General features: G+C 40.2%; 1 protein-coding gene across 1 annotated transcript; it reads right to left on the bottom strand.

The window, feature by feature from the left end:
* Positions 1-2: 2 nt before the first annotated feature.
* On the bottom strand, positions 3-26,076 carry LOC145411168 (proton-coupled zinc antiporter SLC30A2-like). The gene is made up of 7 exons (XM_080281222.1): positions 25,720-26,076; positions 22,595-22,744; positions 14,599-14,761; positions 10,735-10,888; positions 4,926-5,145; positions 1,696-1,936; positions 3-454 (listed from the first exon to the last, which is right to left on the bottom strand). The coding sequence occupies exons 1-7, from the start codon at positions 26,074-26,076 to the stop codon at positions 309-311; spliced, it is 1,431 nt and encodes a 476-aa protein (XP_080137348.1). The 3' UTR covers positions 3-308.
* Between the last annotated feature and the right edge of the window lie 1,826 nt (positions 26,077-27,902).

Below are 27,902 nucleotides of genomic sequence, written 5' to 3'. Positions count from 1 at the left end.
GAGATTGAGAAAATGGAAGATAATGGCTCAAGCATGAAGTGATGGAAGCTGTATGTGCAAGTGTGGACTTTGGGTAACTCAAGCTACGAGAAAAGATATACAGTAGTTTGCTGAAGATACAAGGGGAAGTGCAACAAGGACAGTGGGCAATACAGATGGTATTATGTGCTCAAATGAGACAGCCTTATCCTGAAGATTCACAACCAGAATAATACACAAACTGGGTAAGGAAAAGGATCAGGGGAGGTAGGAAGAAGGAAGACGTATGTGATACATCACAACCATATCTAGAGGAATTTCTGTTGTCATCATGTAAGTGGTTGACATTGCTGACAATTATCCATCAGCTGAGGTTGGTAACGCTCAACCTGAATAGTGGTGTGGAAGATCTGATGACGTGTACGTATAACTCGCTGAGCATCATTTAGGACAGTCTCAGGGTCTGTATCCGGACCTGTTGATAGAAGTTAAGAAGTGAGTTAAGACTCAAGATGGTAGCTACATGGTAATGAGTGAGGCACATCATATGCAACGAGTTATATACAGTACAGGCCTGCATAACCTAGCAGTCAAGTGGAGTACTTCTCGAAATTGGTGGTTGCATCTTGATTAAGATCCATGAGGTTCAAGTTATCTGCCTCTGACTGTGATTAATTTGTCTGTCTGTGACTGTGCCTGAAACACAGATGGATAATTCCTATTGAAAGGCGGTGTTCCATGCTTGCATGGGTCAGTCTTTGTCACCTGATAGCTCCTCTTAAATATGTACAGTCTCTTACAACATTCCAGTCAAGTCTGCTAATCCTATGCTTATTCTGAGGACCTCATCCCATATTTTGGCACTGGTGAAGGACACATTCAAGTGGTAGTACTGACATGACCAATGGAGTTGCCTGGTTATACATATGACCCTCAATCTCCTGTACCCCAAAAAGGAAGATGGTGGACTACAGAGGGGCAACTTCATTTTCAAGTCCACCAGGTTCATTTTTCAGATGAACCTGGGACTATAACTACTAATGCTGTTACTATCCTATATTTTCTTATATCAGCTCATGAGGGCTCTCCCTGTCATGTTTAGATCTACATAGCACTTTACCCAATCACTTTCACACATTCTCTCCACATGCTCAAACTATCTTCTTGCACTCTCAGGTTTGCATACACATCCAGACACTTTCTGTTCTATAAGCATATCATCAAACTTCTTTCAAATCTCACTTCAACTTGAATTAATATTTAAATACAGTAAAACCTCGATATAACGGACTTCAATAGACCGGAATTCACTTTTATCGGAATCGAGGAGCCACTGGATGGCATTCTTATATATAGGAAAATGTCCGATAAAGCCACAAGCAGTCTGGCCTGCCTGACCACTTCAACTATGTTCATCACAATGAGGTAAATAAAAGTCATGTTTATCAGTGTACTGTACAGTATTATTGTGTAACTTATACCATTTGATTACTGTAGTGAATGTATAATACTGTACAGTACTGCAATGGTTATGAAAACAGTTTAAAAACCATTGGTGCGATCCAGATTAATGTCTGATATATTGGAAAAAGTCCAGGCTAGCAGGGGGAAATCCGGAAGTCGCTTTTAGGGGAATTTCACTTTTTCGAAATAGCACGGGCCCCAATTAGTCCGTTATAGTGAGGTTTTACTGTACCAATAATAAACAGGCCTTACCAATTGCAAGATGCACTGAACATGCATTTTTGTCTAGCGTGAGAGCCCACACATGTAGAGAGTGGACCATCTTGACTCCTGGAAGAGCTGCGAGGTTGGAAGAAACTGCAGCATAGTCTACTCCAGGTGGTGCCCCCTCCATAAGCACAATTGCAAGGTCTCTTAGAATAGGTACCGTGGTGAAGATGACCAGGACTGAGAAGATGAAGGTGCAGATTGGGTCTGCTATCTTGTACTGAGGCTGTGGGGGGAGACAAAGATTATGTTCTGGACCCATATTCTCTTTAGCTAATCAGGCTTTCCAGTACCTCCTTTTTACCAATGCATAAGTGTTTTTGAATATGGTGTCACAATATTCCCCTGTACTGTGGCCTATGTCACTGATGCAGTATATGTTGATGTTGCAAAAGAGAAGGTACTAGGAAGCTTCCTTGGCAGATGAGAATAAGTGCTTTGCATTACAACAGTCTTAACTCAGACCTCTTCACCTTGGTAACAGTAACAGCAAATTCCACTGTAACCCCACTGAAGTGCAGGGGCCAAAGACAAGGCTACCATTGTCTAATACATATATATAAGGGTCAGTCAGTCTAGTTCACCTGATGGAATATACATGACTAAAAAACCTTCAGTTACCTCATGGAGACCAAACCCATGCATGGTTGTCACTTCAAATGGGGCATTCTAATCACTACATCACCAAGGAAAATACAGAAATAACCAAAGCATCTCTTACTTAACATGAGGGTTTCGCTGGCCAAATGGTCCTCAGTATTAAGCAATTTCATGTTATGTGAAAATGTTTTAACATGGATTCAATGGCATTATCGTCAGGGGTCCTATAGGGGATACTTAATCCAAGTCCATTCGACCAATTAATCAAACAAGTCATGCTATGGTTCTTCTTAAAGGAATTCCCCACACTGAGCTTGGCCATGGTACAGCTGATGCTTTTTTCAAGCCGGAAGATTAATCAAATGCCAGAACCAGCTAATTACTTCCCAACAGTTTCTGGAAACTGGCAGGGAAAAAATAAATATAGTAAACTCTCAATCAACCAGCGTAATTCAGCCATGCCCTACGCTGAATAACATGAAACGCCGGACATTGCATAGTACTGTACCTCCCAACGTCTCAATATTCGGTGTCGAGCTGGATACTGCGTTATTAACTGTCTAGACCCTCTATCCTAAAAACTTTCCCATGAGTAAAAGATGAAAATTTTAAGCATAAAATACAGTACTGAAAATACGGTAATAAAGTGCTGGTTGGCTACCGTTTATGAGTTGGTTGATACACCTTGACACCAGATAATGAATAGAACCACCATTTACGTCCTGTTTCGGTACCAGATATTGCATAATTTTGCTGGATACTGCTTTAATAGAGCTAAGATAACAGCGCCAGATACTATGTTGGGCCGGATATTGCAATGACATAATTGAGAGTTTACTGTAATATGAGATGTGCATTAGATTTTTAACAACATGAATCTCAGATTGGACTCTGACTATTTAGTTGTGACTGAATGTTTCCTGCCTGAAAGTGATGACTGTGTGGCTGGCTACCAACCTGTAGTCACATTTCACTCTCATGGTAGTACCTCCAAGGGTCAATGGCAGAAACCCATCTACTGCACTACCAAACTCAAATTCACAACCAACCTATACTAGGTGTAGTTTGCATATTGACATTCTATGCCACTGTATGGGTATAAATATTTGTATAATTTTGATTATGTATAATTTTGTCAACTGCAGTTGACCCTTGTGCGGTGTGGTGCGGTGAGGATCTGTCCGTTCTCCCCTTTGGGGCTAAGATGCGAATAAATGTGTTTGAATGGATGAGTAAATGGAGAGTGAGTCGTCCTGTCTCGGCTACCTCCCTTTCCTTGGGGGAAGCAGCCTAGGTATATAGATAGATAGATAGATAATTTTGTATAATTTATAAAGGCTCCAACATGCTTGAATGCGTCGGCCTTGGTCACCTATAGGCACCTCTCAATGTTCAATGATTTCTGGCAGCCTCCCTATTCAGTCCCTAATCCCTGATGTCACACTCCATGACCTCATCCCTGTTTTTTTTCAGTCTGCCTCTCGCACCGTAACCCTGAGTGTTCACACTTCTCACTTTCTGCATCCAACTGTCATCCTCCATCCTCTCAACAGCTAAAACCATCACAATCTACCCCTCCACATCATTACACCAATACATTCCAGCCCCATTAAACATAAAAGATGTAAAAAAGGACACCTATGGTAAAGTGACAATAAAAACTCAAAAGCCTAAGTTGTATTCATACTTAAACCCGGCACTGCTGCTATTTTATATACAGTACATACAGTAAAAGTCCCCTCATTCAGCAACTGGTCTTATGGTATTTCCGGTCTTTCGGCGGTTTTTATAAATAATCCCATTACGAAGGTTATCTGCTCTTCCAGTACATAAGCTGAGCCGATCGGCACTCATGACAGGGTCACCTGCTCGTTGCTGGTAACCGTGCGCCCAAAGTTGCCAATCTGGCGCTGTTGGTGCTAGATCTTGCACTTTTCATAATAATTTAGGGCTTTTCATGATAATTTTGTACCAATAAATATCAGCTTTTCTTCTATATCTAGCGCATTATGAAGTCCGAATTACTGCAAAAATTTGAACAGTTCACCTGTAACTTAGCACATTTTAAAGTTGGGCTTAACGCTTTTGAAGATTTCTGCTTGCCAACACTGCATGCGCCATCAGCCATCATGACTCGTGAGTGTCTGGCTTTGTAAGCAGGACCTTAGAAAGTTTGAAAACTTTGTTGTGCTATTTTATGGTGTACAATGTATAATGTAAATACACCTATGTAAAGGTAAGTTCATTTGTACTGCATCACTAAATACATTAAATATAAGTTGCTTATTAAATATTTAGTGCTCAGGGTTAACCAATAATACTTGCTTGACACTATGATTGCATTGGAGTGACCAACCATGACTGTTAGAAATTTTTTGGCAGGTTTTTCCAGTCATTCGGCACTTTCTGCTCTTTTGGCATCTGCTTGGTCCTGAAGATGCCAAATGAGTGGACTTTTACTGTACTACTCACCAATTTTCGAACAATGTCGAACAATGAATATGGCATCAGTGGTCCCCTTGGCTGGCATAAACCCAAACTGTATCCCATCAATACTCGCTCTTTCTCTTTCTTCCTGATGAAGCTGGTAAAACAAAATCAAACAAAACACTTACATAGAACCGAATGATATATGCAGCAATGAGCACCCCGACACTCTGGATGAGATCTCCAAGGACATGGATGAATGCTGCTCTAACATTAACATTCTGCTGTTGGTGCTGCTGCTGCTGCTGCGAAGTGTTTGAGGTAGAACTGGTGTGGGTGTGGTTGTGTGACCGGCCCCCATGGCTGTGACCATGGCCTCCACTGCCCACATGAAGTACAACACCAAGGCTGCCAGGACAAGAAGAGGGAAGCTTTAGATTAACTCATTCTGGCTCCTAAAACTGGTACTCATTCTCAATTATAAAGAACCAGTTACACAGAATCACCAAGCACTGATGAGAAGCCTACATATGGTGGCACTGTGCACCCTGCACCCTGGGTGGAGCATCCATGGCATCCACCTGGGAAGCAAAGCTCCTCATATTTTCATGCATCTCACTATAGGAATGACCCTGGTCCAACCCAGGTGAAGTGCTGTCTACCACACGGGAATGCCGGATCCGCACACAGTGTGTACTGTACTGTACTGTACTGTTCCTAAAGGATGGCCCTAAACAGTGGTTAACAAGCCTGCTCTGCCAGACAGACTGGGGTTAAGCAACATCAAAAACAACAACAACCTCAGGGCTGTTTGGCCAGGCTGCCTAGGGAACAACTTCTGCAACAACAACAACAACAACAACCTTGGATTGGCTGGAAAATAATACTAGCCTGACTCTCAGGTACCTACAACTCACTCTCAACAAAATAAGCTGTTTGGCTTCAACTGGGATAGCGTACTAGAGTTGTTCCAGTCAAACTATATTTGAGGGTCTGATCTGTACCAGCTGCCTGTGTTATGATTATCATCATCATTATCCTGAAACCCCACTTTTTTTGTCCACATAAGGATAGAGGGAGTTATGATCTACAGACATGGAAACAAAGTAAAAAAGTGGGAGAAATACATGTACCATCAGCCTGTCCAGTGAAATGGATCATACAATCATTCACACATCATTCAAGCCCCTAGAACCCTGGCTCCATCTCCTACCCATCTGCATTTTTTTTTTTTTTTTTTTTTTTTTTTTTTTTTATGCACTTCAAATACATCTGTCTGACAGTGTCAATTTATCAACTATCCAGTCAAAAAGGAAAGCCAAACCCTTGTTTTGCATTTCTCTGTATATACCTCACCCAACCAACTTGAACTCCCATCAATGCCTTTGCAATGACATTCACATTATCCATCCACCCCCTTCTTGGCCTACGAAGACTTCTCCCATCTTCAAACTTATTCAGATACACCCTACTTGGTGTTGGAGAGGGAAGCCTTTCCTCTCCTCCATCCTTCTTTCCTTCCATCCTCTTCTGTCTTCCTTTCCTTCATTCTTTCCTCATCTTCCTGACTAAGGGTGACTTTACACTCCTTCTTCTGTCTTTTTTTCCTTCATTCTTTCCTCTTCCTTCTGTTTGTGGGTGACTCTACTCTGAGTGACAAGCCAAATGGTTTCCTGTACACCAGGAAACCATATACTATGCTGGGTGGTAACCATATAACCAAATTTTGGTGCCTGGTGGTTTAATGGATAATTACGACACTCCTGTCGGATTGAGCCAGTGAAGGATTATATCCAAGGGATGGTTTGGGTTTATTGCTCACGTAATGCCACTCACGGATGTGTAAGGCTGGTCACTCTCATCTTAAATGTCAGGACTAGCTTGCCTACCCTCAGGCCCCTACGCTCCCCATGAGGCAACATAGGATTGGATGATGCATGAATGAATGATGTACAAACCACCATTTCACCATAGGCTTTTCTCATTCACAATGCATACTTGTTCTGTTACAGGCACTAAGAATATTGTTATTTATTTTACTTATTAAAGGTGAGAGTGAGATGTACAGATGGAAATGAGTAGAGATGAAAGCAGGCTACTAGCTAAATAGCTACACAAAGAAGACAGCCTGGCCTCGTCAACGTGCATTTTTACACAAACATTACTTTCCACACAAGGAGCTACAGGCACTGAGAATATTTTCTTATTCAGTAAAAGTGAGAATGAGATGCATACACAATAATGAGTAGCACTGAAAGCAGGCGACTAGCTATGTAGCTACACAACATAAACGAGACAGGCTGGGATCACCAGTGCACATACTTACATAAGCATTGCATTATTTTCCACAGAAGGAGCTACAGGCACTGAGAATATTTTGCTATTTAATAAAATTGAGGAAAATATATGTGAGGTGGAAATAGGGACAGCAACTAACTACGAATGTATGGTAATACTGGAGACACATTAGCACAGTCTGGTGCACAATTACGTAAACATTTTATTTTCCACAGAAGAAGCTATAGATACTACAAATATTTTGCTGTATAATAAAAGTGAGTGCAAGATAGAGAAGTCTGATGAAAATGTGTGGAGCTGAAAGCAGGACACCTGCTACGTATGTAATGATGGAGACAGGCTGGCACTGCCTACTTGCATTCGTTCATCAATTCATCTAAACCAGTTTTGCCCCATGAGGATCGTAGGAGCCCAGGGCTAGGCAAGTTCATCCTGACATTTAAGATGAGAGTGACCAGCCTTGCTCATCCCTGAGTGGCATTACGTGTGCAATAAACCTCAACCACCCCTTGGATATAAACCTGCACTGGCTCAATGTGATTAAAGCACCTTAATTACCCTCTAAACTGCTAGGCGCCACAAATTGGTCACATGGTTACCACCCAGCGTAGTAAATGGTTTCATGGTGAGCAGGTAACCATTTGGCTTGTCACTCAGTGTAGAGTCACTCGTTGACAGAAGGAAGAGGAAAGACTCAAGGAGAGAAAGACAGAAGAGGAAGGATGGAAAGATGGAAGATGGGAAAGGACAGGCACAAGTGCAGCATTACATTGAGTGAGTGGATGGTGAGCGCCCCCAACACCGCCTGCATGCATATTTATATAATTTTTTTTCTTTAATATTCCACAAAAGGAGTTACAGACACTAAGAATATTTTGTCATTTATTACAAGTGAGAATGAGATGCATAGGTGGAAATTGGTGGAGCTGACAGCAGGTGACTGGTGGGTTGGCAACAGGTTACTGCCAGTGCCTGCCTTGGAAATAATTAATAAATACTTCCAGACTGGAAAAAAAAAAGTCTATAGGCAACGCCATTGAAAAAAATCACGTCAATAATGAGTCTATATATCTAAATCGATCTATCCATTTATCAACACATATGAGATCGGTCTGGGGGGTGGGGGGGTGGGGGGATTTAAATAGAGCTCCAACTGGCAGCCACAGTATGTTGATTGCAAAGGGAGCACTGTGTACCTGTGACACTGAGCTTTGGTCAAACACTAGCTGCATCATATGGTACTGTGTCACTTTATCATCACGGTATACGTGCTTGAGTGAATGTGTGTTTTGTGCACTTGCCAATTTGTTGCAAGTTGAACAATGATGGACCTTGAAGTGCAATGTGTTCAAGTGAAATTGTTTCAAACTGGGAAAAACTTTAACTATCTGAAAAATGTCATATCAGGTGATGCAATGTGGGTGTAAGGCTACAATGCTGAAACAAAAAGGCAGCCACTGCAATGCGTTGGACCATCATCAGTGCAACCACAAAAAAAGCATGTCAGAGTTGCTCAACTGGAAGGCATTCATGATGAATTTGTTTCATGTGGTCAGTCAATAAAGAATTTTACTTGGACATCCTGAAGTGTCTGAGGGAGGCAGTGCGAAGGAAGAGGCCTGAGGCATGGACGAACAAAAGCTGGATGCTGCACCATAACAATGCACTTGCTCACGTGTTGCTCCTTTTCCATGAGTTTTTGGTGGAGCATGAGATGACTATCATCCTTCAAATGTCCTACTCTCTGGATTTGGCCCCTGTGGACTTTTTTTTTTTTTTTTTTTTTTTCTCCCAAAGTTGAAATTCACCCTGAAAGGTTGCTAATTTCAGATAAATGAGGAGATAGAAGAAAATTTGCCAAGTGCACTGAAAACAAGTTCAGTCAAGCACATGTACAGACCTTTGATGATTAACTAACGTGGTGTGATGCGGCTAGTGTCAGACTAAAGCTCAAAGATGCTGGTACACAGTGCTCCTGTTGAGATCATGATATGGCTGCTAGTTGATGGGCTATTAAAAAAGTTTGGTTTCTTTTTGGAGAGACCTCGTATGAGGTCAGACTGAAATGTATCTGACCAAATTCTTTTTCTCATAAACTAGTAGGAACAAGAGCATGCTGCTCAGTGTAGCGTGACCTTGAATTTTGTGCAAAAGCTTGAATATGCTCAGCACTGCCGCCCAGCCCAGCTGCTGCTGAGAATCGTGTTTTTGAGGAATGTTCTTCTTGCTCCCTGCATTTTCATTCTGTGCCACAATGACTTAGCAAACTGAGCAGTACTATTGCATCAAATTTTGTTCAAAACTTGGTGACACGCAATCTGAAACCATCACAAAGATTGAAAACGCTTGTGGCGATGAAGTTATAGACAAAGAACGCACCGTACGTTCGGAGCAAGGTGAAGCTCATGCTGATATATATATATTTTCTGACTACCAGGGTACTGATCATTTTGAGTACAATAAGGAAGGCCAAACAATCAATAACTAATACTACCTGGAAGTTCTTCGTTACCAATGGAATGCAGTGCATCACATGAGATGATAGTTATGGGACGAGGAAGATTGGCAGCTCCATCACAATAATGCTCCAGCCAACTCATCACATCTCATCCAAAGATTTTTGGCCAAACACAAGATCATACAGGCCCAGCAGGCTCCCTACTCTCCTGACATGGCTCCCTGCGACTATCAGCTACTTCTTTAACGGAAGGTGCTGCTGAAGGGTGTGTGGTTTGAGGACACAAGTGAGATAAAGAAAAATGTGACAAAGTTCTTGTTGGTGGTCCTCAAAACTGACCTTACAAAATGTTTCCTGCAATGAATGGACTGCTAGGCTAAATGTGTTGAATCCCAGAAGGTATACTGTGAAAGGGATTTAAGTCTGAACCCAGTACGTAAGCTTGCTTTATTTTCACCAGTTAAAGGTTGGATACTTTTCTATCAGACCCTGTATATCTATCTATCTATCTACAGTATATACAGATATATATACAAGATACTATACACTGTATGACCATGGGGGCACCACATACCCTTGTCTCACTCAAACAGCAATGACCCACTCTCACATCCATCTACTTCTACAGAAGCTTCACATTCATTCATTCATCATCTAATCCAGAGTTGCCCCATGAGCATACAGGCCCGGGGCTAGGCAAGTTGGTCCTGACATTTAAGATGAGAGTGACCAGCTTCACTCACTCCTGAATGGCATTACTTGAGCAATAAACCCTAACCACCCATAGGATATAAACCTGCACCAGCTCAATCCGATCGGAGCACCTTAATTATCCACTAAACCACCAGGTGCCAATATTTGCTTATATGGTTACCACCCAGCACAGTAAATGGTTTCATGGTGTACTGGAAATCATTTGGCTTATCACTCGGTGTAGAGTCACCACAGACAGAAGGAAGAGGAAAGAATGAAATAAAGATACACGGAAGAGGAAGTAAAGAAGGATGGATGAGAGGAAAGGGAAGGCACCCGACAGCAGCACTACATCGAGTGAGTGAATGGTGAGTGCCCCACCCACCACTGAGCTTCACTACTACCATAAAAACTCTTTACAGCATTCAATAGCTTACCAGCCATACCACACACATGTAAAGCCTTTCAAAATCATTCTCTATTCACCATGGAATACATTTTTCCAGATCCACAAATAAAATTTTATAATGCTTTTCCAAACAACTCACACAATATTAATGACGACTCCAATGGCAGCAACAATGATCATGGTATCTGCCTCCACCTCAAAGTCCATGGTGATGACTCGTTGGATGGCAGCGTACACTAAGATACCTGTGACGACCCAGATGAACAGCACGCTCACCACTGCACCAAGCACCTCTGATGGTAAATGTGAAATGCATTATGGTTTAACCCTAAACCCCCTCACTCCAATGATGTCTTTTGTATTATTCTTGATACCCCAAGAAAGTTTTATTCACCTTGAGAGAGATTTCAAACCTGAAGGGTTAGATTGAGCCTTCATTATTCCCTTTAATACCAAAATGCTCTCCAAAGATGAACTGAATCTGTTAAAAAAAAAGGTTAAAATAAAAGAGAAAAATGTCAGTGGACACAATGTTACTTTCTAGTATTTCTATTAACTGAGTGAAGTCATATAGCATTTGTCTTAACGGAATAAATAAGTATAATCAATTGCAGAAAATGGGTTACTTAAAATAGAAACTGGAGCCTCTGACTGTCAGGATTAATTAGTTCAACAAAACTTTCTGTGTTAGCTTGCACAAATACACAAGCACACCAACTGCAGAAAATGAGTTATTTAAAGAAATTTCCTGATAAAACACTGCCAGACAGTATGCTTAAAAGGTACAGACATATGGATAGGATGAATGTAGATGGGATGGTGAAAAAGGTACAAGTGGGTGAAACTGAAGGTGGGTGGTACAGCAGGCCACAAAGGTTAGGAGGAGGAGCCAGGATTCCCCTGGTTTGAATGATGTGTGGCTAACTGTGTGGCCCATTTCAATGGGCATGCTACTGAAAGTTCTCACACTTTTGAACTTTCTTTTTCCACATTTCTCGATCATGTCTTATCCATACTTCGGTAGGAAAAGGGGTCTGGATGATGACGATGATGATGATGATAAATTGGTAGACGGGATTACTATAAATCGGTACCTATTAAACATAGGCAAACAGAGATCCCATTGCACTTTTAGGATCTACGAGGGCTGTTCAGAGTATATATCCGATCTTAGGTTCTAAAAAAATAAATAGCTAACCTGCTGAGTTAAGACACTAATCCCCCTCAAAGTAGGCCCCTTCTGACTTGACACACACAGCCCACAGTTCTTTCCACTGCCTGAAACATTTTTGAAAAATCAGTTTTCAGTATATCCTGCAGGTGCTTTGTAGCATTCATCTTGCTCTCTTCTCTTGTCTTCAATTGGGAACCCTTCAGTGGAGTTTTGAGTTTCGGGAATAACCAAATATCGCACAGAGCCATGTCTGGTGAGTAGGAGCCTGCCGGACCTGGGGGATGTTGTGCTTGGCCAAAAATTCCTGAATCAGTTAAGAAGAATGGGCAGGAGCATTGTCATGGTGCAGCTTCCAACTTGCCATCTTCCAAAAGTCTGGTCTCTTCCACCAAACTGCGTCACGAAGACGACGGATAACGTCAAGGTAGTAATGTTTGTTGACAGTTTGACCTACTGGTGAATACTGGAGATGCAAAACACCACAGTAGTTAGAAAAAACTGTCAGGATGCAAGTGTATTTCACCATGCTGCTGACTTGTCATGCTTTTTTTTTTTTTTTTCCCGAGGCAACCGGCATGCTTCCACTGGGATGACTGTGCTTTGGTTTCTGGGTCATACTTGTACACCCAAGTCTCAACTCCAGTGACTGCAGTCTTCAGGAAGCCTGGATCATGATCTGCACACTCTAACACACTTGAGCAACGTTCATCCAAGAGAAGAGATCATGATGACTGTGATGAAGCACCTGCGGGAGATATCGAAAACCAACTCTGAAAAATGTTTCTGGCAGCGGAAAGAACGCAGGGCTATGCGTGTCAAGTGAGAGGAGCCCTACTCTGAGGGGGATTAGTGTCCTCGCTTAAAAGATTGGCTATTTATTTTTTTAGAGCCTAAGTTCAGATACTTTCTGAAGAGACCTTGTATTTTAAGTCAAGAATTCTTGCCAGTTGTTGTTGCTGCTCAATCCTCGTCATGCCTGGCCAAGGAGACCTGTTGGCTGCAAATAAGCAAATGCTCCTATGAGGTTGTAGGTTCCCTATACCGTTGATGTGTCTGAAGCTTAGCGTGGTATGTGCTGTGCAGTGCTCCATAGTGTGAGTTACATTGTAAGGGTCTGTTCTACAAGCAGGGGACACATCATCTGTGATTTCATTCAACCCAAATCTGAGATGATAATTTTGGAGGACTGGATGATGCCCTGATCTAAACCTAGCAAGGTGATCTTAATAAGATCTATTTATGGATACCTCTAATGGGTGGTTGTTGGGAAAGGAGTTGTAGTATAGTGTTTGGATCAGGGTGTTGTATTGCCCTGTGCATAAAATGGGAATGTGGGTGTTTCTTCAATGCTGGTGTTGAAGTATTTGATGGAGGAATCTTGTTGGACAGGATCTGGTACTCTAATGTCTGTGTGGTGATTGTCAAATGTGTCTGCTTGTGCTGTGTGGCTCTATTGTGTGTTGGCATAGGCTGTCACACAGAATTATGTGCCTCTTATATCTTCTAACAGGGAAGACTTTGGTCTCAAAGTGTGGTTCAGTAACCTCAGTCTGTCTGGATGAGCTCTGACTCAGAAATGTAATGTTTGTTGTTATGTCAGCTATTCCAGTTCTGTTCCTGCCCAGTTGATCAAGTATTAATATGTTTATATTACTCTTCACACATCCCTCAATTCTGGTTACGGTACATCATTCAGAACTGTAACCCACATACCATATCAAGGATAATTATGGCACACTTTAAACCAATTCTGTGTGTGTGTGTGTGTGTGTTATCAGATGATGGTTATTTTCTGCTCTGCTACTGAAATATAATAAACATGGGCATCAAGCCTCCCAGACTTGTGTAAGGCTTTTTATTAATGTATGGTGAGTATTTCCACCAAAATTTTTGAAGTGGAAAGGGCAATTTTCAGCATGGAAGTTAATACCACTTTGTTGCTGTGCATGTTAAACAAGGCATATTGGTAGTCAGTATATTCTAACCAAAACAAAGATGGTATACCCAACTTGGGACACATATAGTTGCTCAGCCAATCATGTTTCCTGCATTATCACTATGCAGATGACAGAAAAATGCACATATAACGTAAACCTGAATGTTGTGTGGTTGGTGTAAGTAAAGCAAACCACAAAAGTTGTGAGTGACCTCTCTGTAGAACATAAATGACAGTGAGAAGCAAAGCTACATTACATCAGGAAAGTACTGTATTGCAGTGTACATTATGATAATAAATTACATCATACATGTTCTTTTTCTTCATTAAAAAATACAGAAACAATACACACTACATACTATACACATACACCCATACAATATACTGAAAGCATTAATTTTACATCAGAAAGTTACCATTTTGGTGGTAGATGGTGGTGACCATCAACCACTCACTGGATATACTGCTGCCTACTTCCTTCATCTTTATCATTCTCTTTCTGTCAGCAATAGATAGACTCTTATCTTTCTAATTCTCCCATCTTTCCTTTTACTTTTTATTAGTCTTCATTCCTGTTCAGGTGACTTTACATTTAGTGACAAGATAAATGGATTTCTGTAAGTTAGGAAACCATTTGCAACACTGGGTGGTAACCACATAACCAGCCCATATGTGTTACCTACGTGTCAACAAGTGAGTTGGCAGAGGGTTAGTGCCCCTCCAAGTAAAATAACTAACTCAAAGACAAATAGCCACCCCTAATGGAATTATGGCATCTGGCCATAGATACACAGATAGATAGAAGTTATCATTTTCTACCAAGACCCAAGGAATTGCTACAGGGCTAAAATATCTACATTCCCACCTTAATGAAAGATTTACAGGCAACCCACCTGCTCTATAGTACCCAAAGTTCATTTTCTTGGAGGCTGGGCGCATGGCAAGGTAAATGGCTATAAGGGAGACCATGAAGGAGGTGAGGTCAGTGAGGAGATGTGCTGCATCAGACATGATGGCGATGCTGTTTGCCAGATACCCACCCACTGCCTCACCTATCTGTGGAGGGCAAGTTGAGAATTAACCCATTTGTAGGTGTGTTCATTGCATCTATAAAAATTCATCAACAGCCAACTATTATTCCTACTGCAGAATGAGTGAGGTAGGGTTTAGAAAAAAAAAAAAAATCATATATATATATATTATATATATATATATATAATATATATATATATATATATATATATATATATATATATATATATATATATATATATATATATATATATATATATATATGTATCATCTTAAATGCCAGGACCAACTTGCCTAGTCCCGGGCTTCTATGCTCCTCATGGGGCAACGCAGGATTAGATGATGGATGGATGGATGGATGGATGGATATATATAAATATATATATATATATATATATATATATATATATATATATATGTACTGTATATATATATATATATATATATATATATATATATTCTGTATATGCAAATGAAGGAGTATCCTGCTGTGAACAGCATGTCTAATGAAATGGGCCAGGCAAAAAAAATAAAAGAAATAAAATATAAAAGTTTAGCCCACAACATGGAGTCAGGAATCTATGGGCTTGAATGATGTACTGTACAAAACAGTGTTTGGCTCTTTTCACTAAGCTTGCTGCTAATAGTTCTTCCATCCATCCATCCATCATCCAATCCTATGTTGCCCCATGAGGAATGTAGAAGCCTGGGGCTAGGCAAGCTGGTCCTGATATTTAAGATGAGAGTGACCAGCCTCACTCGTCCCTGAGTGGTATTACGTGAGCAATAAGCCCCAAACTCCCCTTGGATATAAACCTGCACCGGCTTAATCTGACTGGATTGCTTTAGTTACTCACTAAACCACCAGGTGCCATAATTTGGTTATATGGTTACCAACAAGCATAGTAAATGGCCACTTTCTTAATTTTTCTCTCCTTGTTTTCTAGGTTCTACTTCACCCCATCCACAGATGGGAACAAGAAAAAAAAAAATGTCATGATGATGATGTACCCCTTCACTATGATATCTTTTGGTTAAATTCATGCTAGCTCCACATGATCTTATTTAACTCTGAAAGATTTATTTCACTGAAATGGTAAATGAAATCTGTTTCATATCCCTCCAGTCTATAGTGTCTCCTTCATGCTGAATAAAATCTGATGTTAGCAAGAATAAGATGAAACCTAGCCGATAAAAAGTTTGATTATGGCACACAGTCATTAGCTTGTAACTTATCATGGCATCATATATATCTTATAACTCTACACTTACTACGTATCTCATTATTTATATATTAATACTGTACTCTTACAAGCCACCATCAGCCTAATCTCTACTGTTATGGCATTTCACCTTTATTCATCAGGCACTGATGAGCAGCCTATATGTGGCGGTGCAGTGTACTAGGCGGAGTGATGCAGCTGTGGTGTTCACCAAGTAGGCAAACCTCCTCATATTTCTTGCACCTTGCTATGGGCAAGGATCTTGGTCCAACCTTGGCAAGGCACTGTCTAGTACGAAGAAGTGGCAGTTCCCTACGTGGTGTACACACTGTGCTTTACACGTACTGTATTTGTAGTAAGGTCCAACAGAAGCAGTTGTTTACCTGTGGTTTCTGGATCTACTTGGCCAGACTAACCAGGGTTAAGCAACAACAACAGCAACAACAACATCAGGTGTATACACTAATCTCAGCAAGAGAGTGAAATATGAAAAAACTCTCAAGTGACTAATCAGGAAAAAAATAAATATCCATACACATCTGAACATTACCTCTTTCAGTATGATTTATACTTTTTTCTTCTAGCTATCACCTAATGATTTTGCAGTAGTGACAGATACTTAGCTCTGCTACTTAACCTGTGGATTTCACAATTACCTTTTTTTATCCCACCCTGTGGTGCGCAAAAAATGAAGAAAAAAGTTTATTTTTTTTGTTTTTGTTTAATATAAACTTGAAGATAAACATCTAGGGCATCATCTGGTGAAAAAAAAAAAAAAAAAAAAAACTCTCCGTCTTTGCATAGGGCCATGTGTAAGTTTATGTAGGGAAGTAGTGAAAAAATGAAACAAAAACAATTTTTTTTTGTTTTTGTTTATTATAAGCTCAAAGATAAACATCCAGGCCATCATCTGGTGAAAAGAAAAAAATTTCTCGCTCTCCGTCTTTGTGTAGTGCCATACATAAGTTTGTGTAGGGGTGGAGTAGGTGGCAGTGATGCATGGCAGCACAGCCTGAGCTGTGGCTCGCAACATGACGCTACTCAGCCTGAGCTGTGCCTCGCAATCCACGGGTTAATCCAGCGATGCATATTTTACTAGAATTTTTATATAAGATGATTTTATTACACTTAAGAAAGGCCTCACGAATTGATGAGATTAATTTAAGGCAAATCTAATCTTACCAGTCTGAAAAGTCTATCCTGAAATTGATTAAAATCATCTAGAGAGCATGAGAGAAAACACACACACACACACACACACACACACACACACACACACACATACACACAGGAAACAAGAGGTTTAAAGGACCTTTTACACTCAGGCCATACTCATGTGGAATTAAACCTTTCAATCAGATGATGTATTACTTTAAGAATGTTCAAGCTACCTCCAGATTACTTAGTTAACTTTGGAAGACTCATTTGTGATGGCAGGGTTAGAAACAGTCTTTATTACCCCATGGCATGAGATTTACCCTGTATGGGTCAATTCAAGGGGCATGCAACCTACCTCATATGAGTGGAATTTTTGACAAAGCACCATGAAGTTTCTTGTAGGAGTAGCATCACACAGTTTTTAAGGGATAATAGGCTATCTATCATCTTTCATCCCCACCCCCTAGGTTGAGCCCAGAAGCAAAGCAACAGTAACTACTATGAACAAACTTGATGCAATTGCTAATTCATTTATCATAGCATCAGTACCTGAAGAAAGCTCAATTCTGTCTTGAAAAACTGGTTTTTGATGACATAAATGAATGCATGGCCGACAGCGGCAAGGGGAAGAGTGGGAATGATGAAATAAATTACCAAAAGTATCGTGAAGAGAGTCAGACAGGGTGACAATGAAGTCAGTACGGGAGTGAAAGATAAAAATGGTAGATTACGAGTTGAGAAGGGAGAAAAAGTGTGTAGATGGAGAGAACACTTTAATGAATTACTGAACGCAGAGAACGAAAACGATGCGAGTATAAGTGGCTGGGGAATGGCTGGGAGAAGGAGGGAGGTGAGAAGACACGAAGGAATCAGTGGGATGGAAGTTGTGGAAGCACTGAAGAAAGTCAAAATGGGGAAAGCCCCAGGAATTGATGGAGTGTGCAGTGAGATGCTGAAGCATGGGGGAGATAGTACAGTAGTAGAATGGATGTGGAAGATGTGCAGATTGGCCTGGGAGGAAGGTAAAGTCCCGGATGATTGGAAGTCAGGTATAATTATTCCCCTGTACAAAGGGAAAGGGGAAAAAGAAGTGTGTGGTAATCATATGGGAATTTGTCTTCTTAGTGTAATAGGAAAAGTATATGGTACGATACTTATTGACAGAGTTATGGAAATAACAGAGGAATTAGTTGGAGAAGAACAGGGAGGCTTTAGGAAGGGAAGAGGTTGTGTAGATCAGATATTTATTCTTAGTTCTTTAGTGGTAAAAGTGTCTAGAGAATGGAAAAAGTTGTATGCGGCCTTCAAGGATCTGGAGAAAGCATATGACAGGGTGGACAGACAAGGATTGTGGAAAGTATTAAGAATATATGGAGTAGATGGGAAGTTGTTGAATGCTGTGAAGAGTATGCATGAGGGTGCTAAGGCTGCAGTGCATGTGGATGCTGAACTGAATCGGTTTTTCTATTTGAAGGTTGGGTTGAACAGGGATGTGTCATGTCTCCATGGTTGTTCAATCTGTATATGGATGGGATTATAAAAGAGATACAAAGTAGGGCAGTGGATGTTGGAGTGGCCCTAATGAGAAAGGGCAGTGTTTGAAACTCCCTGTACTGTTGTTTGTAGATGATACTGTGTTGTTGAGTGAAAACGAAGGGGGGCTGCAAGGCTTGATGGATGAGTTTGGGAGAGCGTGTAAGAAATGGAATTTAAAGGTGAATGTAGGGAAGAGTATAGTTATAGTCTTTGAGAGAGGTGAAGTCAGTGAATGTACAGTGAGGTTCAATGATGAGGAAATGGAAAATATGAGTACGTTTAAGTATGTACTTGGGTAGTGTTATGAGTAAGGATGGAAGTTTGGAGGGTTAAGTGCTTGAAAGGGTACAACAAGGAAGAAAGGTTGCTGGTTCCTTGAAGGCAGTGATAGGAAACAGGGAAGTGAGCATGGAAGTGAAAAAGTAATTACATGACAGTATTGTGATACCAACTCTGATATGGAAGTGAAGCTTGGACGCTGTTGGAGGGACACAAGTCAAGAGTGAGAGCAGTGGAAACGAGTTACAGTATTGGAGAGGGGCCTGTGGACACATGGAGAGACAGACTGACAAACGAGGATGTGAAGGAGCGTTGTGGTGTGGCTGTGGATTGATAGGAAGCATTAGGAGAAACACACTGAGGTGGTTTGGCCATGTGAAGAGGATGGAGAGTGAGAGATGAACGAGGAGAGTGTAATTGAGTGAGGTGGAGGGTGAGAGAGGGAGGGGAGGGCCAAGGATGAGATGGAGGGATGGAGTGGAGAGGTATATGAGAGAAGAGGGTGTGAATTGGGAGCAGTGCAGTGAAATGGCGGGGGACAGGATGATGTGGAGGCGATTTGTTTGTGGTCCCCCGTACAAGGGATTAAGGCATCTAGGAATAGATAGATAGATAAACAGACCGGAGCTCATCACGTGCAGGGTTACAGTTTTGACAAGACTAAGTACCATTTGTATAGGTGCCAGTTTCCTGCCTAATGAGAAATTTTCAATCACAAGAATTCTGTAACTACAGTGAACTTAGTGAAAATATTTCATGTATAGGTGTATAATACCATTTCCAAGATTGTGGTAGGTGGTGGCGCTCACCATCCACTCACTCAATGTAGTTCGGCTCTCGTGTGTCTGCCTTGTCTTCTCCTCCATCCTTCTTTCCTTCCATCTTCTTCTATCTTTCTTTCCTTGTCCTTCTGCCTACGGGTGACTTTACACTCCCTCTTCTGTCTTTCATTCTTTCCCCTTCCTTCTGCCTATGGGTGACTCTACACTAAGTGACAAGCCAAATGGTTGTCTGTACACCAGGAAACCATTTACTATGCTGGGTGGTAACCATGTAACCATATATTGGCACCTGGTGGTTTAGTGGGTAATTATTGCACCCCAATCGGATTGAGCCGGTGAAGGTTTATATCCAAGGGGTGATTGGGGTTTATTGCTCACATAATGCCACTCAGGGATGAGTGAGGTTGGTCACTCTCATCTTAAATGTCAGGACCAACTGCCTAGCCCTGAGCTCATACGCTCCTCATGGGGCAACGTAGGATTGGATACTGGATGAATGAATAATATAAATTTGTAACGGCTACTAAATTGATGATACTGCTGCACCACAGTGTCTATTCTGCAACCCCCCTCTCACAGTCCATAGGTTAAAACTTTTGCAAACCGATTTCTCTCCCAAAACAGAACATAAACTGTCTGAAGTTAGTTATAAAAAAAAAAAAAAAAAAAAAAAAAAAAAAGGAAGGTTAAGAGGTTTTCTACCACTTCCTCTTAATCTTTACTGTACATTGCATGTTAAAACCATGTATTCTTTTGTGTGTTATTTGTGTCATTCTAATACAGATAGTTGTAATCTCGGGAAAAAAAAAAAAAAAAAAAAAAAAAAAAAAGCTGCTCCACTACTGTACTTACAAACCTGGCTCCAAGACTTTCTTTGTAACTCAAAATACACAACACCTGAGGCCAAATATGTGTAAAGCATTGGTGAACACCAGTAGAACTCTGAAATTGTTGTACCAAATACTTCAAGTCTATCTATCTATCTATAGCCCGACGCCCTAATCCCGCAAAGTAAATTCAGTAATTAACAGCACTGTCATTGTCTTAATACATACTGTACTGTGCTGGATATAATATTATGTAATGTCAATAACAAAATAACTCAATTTCTAAATGCTTCTCTGAAAAGTCTGTATCTTTGAAAGTTTGTAAGTATGGGAGCAACTGTACAAACCTGCAATACACAAAAATACCCTTGTAAGCAAGTTTGGGGGTCTCCAATATTCATGAGAATACAGTATAAGGCAAATACAGTAATCCCGCATTATACGATGCCTCTTTATACGATATTTCGCTTATACAAGGTCAAAATTTTAGTACCCTATGCCCGCTATACAATGGGAACGATTTGCTACAACGATGGATCATCCGCGGCTCAGTGAACAACGAATGTGCAAACGCAACAAAAACATCCTCACACTGTCGGCATTGGACCACACACACTTGTCCACCAGTCCAGCCTCATTAGCTAGCCCTGCTCAGCCAGCTAGTTCTGACATTGATGAGTGAGGGCTGTGACTGTGAGGCCGAGTCGGGACAATTCGCCGTCAGGACGATTCCCCGTCATTAATTTACGTATCAGTTTATTTAGCAAGTACGCTAGTTTTTGAATTACGTAAGTTATAAAAGTAATGGTGGTTTATTGTTTATATAGTAAATGTAAAATATGGCATCAAATCATGGGCATTAAATGAAAAAATAATAAGATATTGAAACGTGAATCAGCTGATTTATGATCGTTCCTTCATCTTAGCATAAGGCTACATACGAGACATTGGCATTTAAATAAATGCCTAATCTTAAGTGAACGATGGACATACTTTGGAATTATACGAATAATCTTCATATTACATCTGTATAAATGTTTCGGGACAATTCGCCATCACAACAATAACAAGACAATTTGCCATCGGGACTTTTCGTCGTCAGGATGATTCCCCGTCGTTTATTTTCATATCAGTTTATTTAGGAAGTACACTAGTTTTTTAGTACTGTACTTGTACCTCTTCAAAGTCGTTTTAAAATATACCCAGGATATTGTGGTACCAATGGAAATTAATGAAAACAGCTATGGGTGATGCTAGAACATAATTCAAAGTCAACTACAGCAAGGTAGAAACAAGTTAAATATTGTCTAAAAGTGCAACTTACAAATAATATCCAAAGCCAACGCTATTGAATGAAAATAGACTTTGATAGATCCCCCTGAAAATTAGTTATTAAAGTATCAGTTAATCAGTAATAAGTATATTTATAGAATGACGGGGAATTGTCCTAACGGGGAACGTCCATATTATGACGGCGAATTGTCGACTTCATGGCGAATTGTCTAGGAACCACATAAACAACCCTTGCTTGCTTCAGTAAAGGTAAGAACTACTGTATACTGTAGTTTTCATGTTTTTTTCTCTTTATTCACTATTAATGTGTTACTTTTAATGTTTAAACATAAGGATATTTCATATATGTGAGTGCTAAGGTGTGTGTGTATGTGAGAGTTTAGGCACATCTGGGAACGTATCCCCACTGACTCCATGTTATGATGGGATTGCTATACGATGGACTGCTTTACGATGGGGTTTTCAGGAACAGAACCCCATCGTATAATGAGGGATTACTGTACCTTGAAATGCCATCCAGTTTACAAAACACTTCTTATCCCTTCAGTCCAGAGACATTTTTTTTTTTTTTGCCATCTCCAGATGATTTTACTCAGCTTAGGAGGAGATTTTTTTAAACAATAGCCTTAATCACCTCCATCAATAACTGAATTGAATACAACTGTCCGGTTGTGGAAAGAATAAAATATAAATTATGTTCACAGACTGAAAGGGTTAATCAAAGCTGTTAGTCAGCTAGAGGAGTGCTATCATATCTACCATGAAAATCATTGTGAGACTGGAGGCCATTGCAAGTTTGGTCATGGCTTTGCGAGATGCTTTGTGGCTGAGGCGTGGCGTGTGGCAGTGTTCCGAGATGAGGGTAGACGACATCCCATCTGACCCACCTTCAACACCACCATCCTCATCCTGTAAGCATAAAATATTCTGAAGATAGGTATATGACATGTCTAATAATATTATATATATCTATATCTATATCTATCCATATATATACACGTAATGTACATATACATACTGGTATATACATATGTTTAATAATAATAATAATAATAATATATACATATATATACTGTATATATATATATATATATATATATCATTTTGTTTTGTTTTTAAAGGCTCCAACATGCTTGCATGCATCGGCCTTGGTCACCTAATGGCGGCTCTCCATGCTGCACGATCCATTGCAGCCTCTCTGTTCAGTCCCTTAACCCTGAGGTCACACTTAATGACCTCGTCCCATGTCTTTCTCGGTCTACCCCTCGTAACCCCACCCCCAATATTAACACTTCTCACCTTCCTCACCCAATTATCATCCCCCATCCTCTCCACTCCTTCACTTCCTTATTACTCTGTTGGTCTCTCTATGTAGCTCCCCATGCTCCTCTCAAATAACTAATTTCTACTGCTCTCATTCTTGACTTTTGCCCTTTCAACATGGTCTATGCTTCACTTCAATATGTTAGTGTAAGGATTTCAATACTAAAACCAACAGATTCAGAAAAAATAAATAAATCAGTACTAACATACACGTCTTGAGTGGCACACTCACAGTACCGGTACAGGCTACTTGCCTTCCAGAAATATTATGGTAATGAAAGCTCAATTAGAGTAGAATTTTGCAAAAAGTTATTGCTTAGCGACATCACCAAAGACAGCTACAGTATTTAATTAATCTCTTCCACTCTGTGGTAGGTGGTGGCAACCATCATTCACTCACCTGATGTAGTGTTGGCTACTTCTTCCTTCTCCTTTATCATTCTTTTTATGTGCCTGCCCTCCTCTTTTCCTATTTCTCCCATCTTTCCCTTACTATCGGTGCTTTTCTTTCATTTTTGGGTAGCTTTTCAGTGAGTGATGAGCCTAATGGTTTCTTGTAAGCCACAAACCATTTACAATGCTGGGTGGTAATTGTATAACCAATCCATATGGTGGTAATTGTATAACCAATCCATATGTGTTCCCTATGTGCCAGCAAGTGAGTTGGCAAAGGGTTAATGTCCCTCCCTGTAACACAACCAGCAGTAATTCAAAGATAAATGGCCACCTCTTATGAGATTATGGCATCTAGCCATAGACAGACTATGAGATCTTGCAGTCATTTTAAGAATGTTGTGTTACAGTATATAAGATTAAACATGTGAAACTCAGCCCAACCTGTCTTATTGTAATCGAACCTAATTTAACCTAGTCTAACCCACTCTGTGCCTTCTTTACCCCTGCACAGTTGACTTTATACACAGGTTTTATTTGTCCGTGAAGAGTACAACTCTCATGTGTAGGAAAGCTCCCTTCACACAGGTCTTCTCAACAAGGTGGAATCAAAGGCTTTTTGTCTCATTAACTTTCCTCCTCTTATTGGCTCCCTTCAACCTCTGTCTCTGCTGCACTGCTGCATCTTTTTCTCTTTTCTATTGCTACTTAAATGGTCACTGTTCCTCTGAAATGTTTGCTTGAAACCCTCCAACAATATGGCAGGTGTGTGGCACCAGTCAAGCAACAAACTCTCATCACTTTTCTGTCCAACTCTCTAATGCAAGTCATTATTCCCAGTCCTTCATATATGCAATAGGTCATCTCTGGAATTGTCTTCCTCTGTCTGTATTTCCTACTGCCTATGACCCTCAGTCTTTCAAATGCAGTGTGTCCAGGCATCTCAAAATGAATGAATCTTGACTCTGGCTCTTTGTTATCTTTTATTTTTTTTTTGTTAAAAATCTTGTGGGCTTCTGGTCTTTGGTCCCTTCTTCCTTGCATAAAAAAAAAAAAAAAAAAAAAAAAACTCCTAGGTAGAATTTAGGAGGAATGTGTCATCATTTAAAACAAATTTCTACATCTGAATGTATAAGTGGAAGTTTATCAGGAAGATATCAAGAAGACATAATCAGGGCATTAAAAAAAAAATTGAAATAAATACAAATATTGTGATAAAGAAGTTGGTTTGGATGTAAAACTACTTTCTGTAATCCTAAGTTACCCTAACTCTTCAAGCAGGCACTGGACCATCTCATACAAATTATACAGTATTCTTTTTTTTTACCTACCTCTGAATTGAGTCAGTGACTTTGGGAATATGTAATGAAGTACGTTATCAAATATGGAGAGGATCCATAATAAACGAGGAAAATACAATACATAAGGGATAGGTTAAGTTTGGTTAGGGTAAATCTGGTACGGTAAGATTAGCATAGAACCATTTAGATTAGGATAAATAATGTAGGGTTCAGTTGAGAAAATTTAGGCTAAGTCTGGATAAACAAAAAAAAAAAATGGTGACTGTCTGTCTTCGGCATGTTAGGGAATATAAACAAACACAGGTTTTAAAACACTTTTCACCACTTTTAAAAGAAATAAAAAACATCAAAACCTGAAAACACACTCAAAGAACCCAATTTAAGGTGAAAGAGAAAACAGAAAACTGCTAAGTAAAGTACCAGTAGTTTTAGGTCTCTTTCAAGATTATCAATCACAAAACTATACTATATATAACTTTACCAAATCTTGATTTCATTAAAATGGGTGCTCCACAAATTAATCCAATCTAGTTTAAACAGGTATTCCTGTACAGTGTTTTCGTGATATTACTGGTGTAATACAGCACTATTTCAAACCATAACTTAATTTTACCCAAAATTGCAGAGCAAAATCTTTGCAGTTTTAGACAAAGCCATTATGCTGCGCTTTTCCAACCTAAATAATCTAGTCTACCGTACCTAACACCCCTAACCAACCAACCTGACAAAGGGGGCATGAAACTGCAATATAAATCGTTAATTTGAGGTTCATTATTTTTGCTAATATCATGAAGGTCTGGCAGAGTAACCTAAATAATTCTGGAAGCATATAACTAATTTATGACAAAATTCTTCCCAATAACTTACTCTCAATAGTGGAACATCATCATCAGAAGTGTCACCTAAGGTAAACTGTGATTGTGAATCAAGCATTTGGCACCTCTCATGACTGCCAATACTTCCGTTATCATGACCTCCAGACACGTAGGAACCGGACAAAAAGCTGGCCGAGATACTCCTACAACGAGTACAAAACGTGGGCTTGATAGTGTCTGGTACAGGCTCATCTATGAGGGATAAGCGAGTTGTTACAGCGTCCAGCAGCTTATCATCTAAGACTCCATCGCCTAGGGTCACATTTGAGGGTTCTACTTCGTCGGCCATGGCATTTATCGTTACGTCCGGTTCCTCTCTGCTCCCTATATTGACACCCACTGCATCCATGTTTACACTTTCCAGGTGATTATAGATGATATGAGAGGGTTAACTACACATGGTCAAAGGCTATGCTTTGATCATTTAGTAAGGCTCTACAAGGCAAAGATCCTATTAGTACTGATCGTCTTTTGTTTTTAATCATCGTCTATAAAATTTTCGGCTTCTGCTAAGAATGACATGCATTGTATAGGATTGTGGTCCTTACTATAACAATACCAAGAGCATTGTCATTCTGATAGCTGTTTCTCAATGGAAGTAAACGATAAGATAAAGAAAATTTGTGGCAGAAAATAGATAACCCGCCACCGAGAGGGAGGCTGGAGGGTTGCGCACGTCCCTCTCTCACCGCCATATTGGATCTCTGCGTTGCACACGGCACTCAAGGTGAGAAGATCGCGGGGCTTTCAGATTTTTACAAGGTACCGTAGGTCAAAACTCTTATGACATGTTGATAAGGAGAGTCACTGAGTGTCAGGCAGTCATTTGGTCTCCAACGCAGTAAGGGAACTCTATTATTTCGCTAGTAAACGAGAGTATTTCTACCTTATGCCTGGCGAGACATAAAAATGACGCCAGCCACAAAGGGCAAATATTTCAATGATTATTTACGTGTTAGAACTAACGAGGCGTTTAACAGTTTCCCAGCATATGTATATCGTTTGTGTATAGAAAACCGGTGAGTGGAATACAAGACTTGTTATCCGTTACTTCAAAGGTTAGGCAAATTGTTTAGTTACCGCAGATAACGGCGTCTGAATCAGCTGGTCGCATCTTCCATAAATAATACATTCAACTCCTTATCTTTGTATTCACAAGACGTACCTATTAACCCCTAATCAATATTTTATCATATGATCGTGTATGTAACGGTAGGTATCGTGAGAAGTACATGATGTATTCGAAGTTGCATAGGTTAGAGTAATATAAGAGATGAAATAGAGGGGGGATGGGAAGAGGGCGGGTGAGGCACACGTGGTATAAACGACCTGCCATCCGTGTCACAACAACGGTACTTTGACGTAATGGTTGTATCGTTAATATGGGTCCTGGTTAATACTACCTCGCACGATTGTATTCAGCTCAGGAGAGGACGGGAAAGGATAGATATAGATTTCATAACTCCATCATGGCATGAAATCGACCTTAATTAACTACTGTAGAGGAAAAAATAATCTTGCTGCCATCACACACATTCAGTTAGGTGGGAGCGATTTCTAACAGGAAGGGCCGAGGTAGATACACCGTTTATAAACTTCCAGCACGGCGTAGTCACCAAATAAGTAAATACATGGTAGTAGCCCAATTCCTCCTTTTAGCCCAGGCACATCTGAACCTGTGCCCGGTGGACTACAGCTACAGGCGGAAGTTGCCCAGCCGTAGCAATCAATGATCCTCCTCTCGGGGGATAGGGAGTAAGGAACGTTTGTAAAACTGGCCGGTGCAATTATCTGTGCCCTCACGTGAAGGTGGCTTTCCATTTAGTACACCAGTATAAAGGTAGCTTGCTGGATTTGGTAATATTACTGGTGTTTTGTTTTCCGTTTTGTTATTTACTAATTCATTTGTTTGAACAGTAAGTTTATTAAACATGTCGGTTGCTGATTAAAAAAAAAAAAAGCAAATAAGACATTCTGTGGTTGTGGTAAAGTTAGGTAATGCAAATATACATAGTGGTATTGCTTTAGCTATTGGTATATTTGTTTCGAGCGGACTGATACTGTCATGTAATGGTGTGAATAACTAAATCGGTACTAAATTTTCCCTTTTGTTAATAAATAATCAGTTATTCACGGGTGCTTGTACGATATTAAGACGTATTCTTGACAAAGAAA

This window comes from Coenobita brevimanus, chromosome 88, assembly GCF_032717465.1.
Source record: "Coenobita brevimanus isolate Jiangsu-jjx chromosome 88, ASM3271746v2, whole genome shotgun sequence".
Taxonomy (NCBI): Eukaryota; Metazoa; Arthropoda; class Malacostraca; order Decapoda; family Coenobitidae; genus Coenobita; species Coenobita brevimanus.
The sequence above is the reverse complement of the archived record's forward strand: the minus strand, read 5'-3'. Positions and strand labels throughout refer to the sequence as shown.

What these genes read in the sequence shown, in the direction of transcription:
- LOC145411168 (XM_080281222.1), bottom strand. Translation starts at nt 26,076, where the DNA reads ATGGATGCAGTGGGTGTCAATATAGGGAGCAGAGAGGAACCGGACGTA. An exon ending in ATGATGTTCCACTATTGAGA is followed by an intron (nt 22,745 to 25,719) that starts GTAAGTTATTGG and finishes TTATGCTTACAG; the next exon opens with GATGAGGATGGTGGTGTTGA. An exon ending in GTCTCACAATGATTTTCATG is followed by an intron (nt 14,762 to 22,594) that starts GTAGATATGATA and finishes TGCCCTCCACAG; the next exon opens with ATAGGTGAGGCAGTGGGTGG.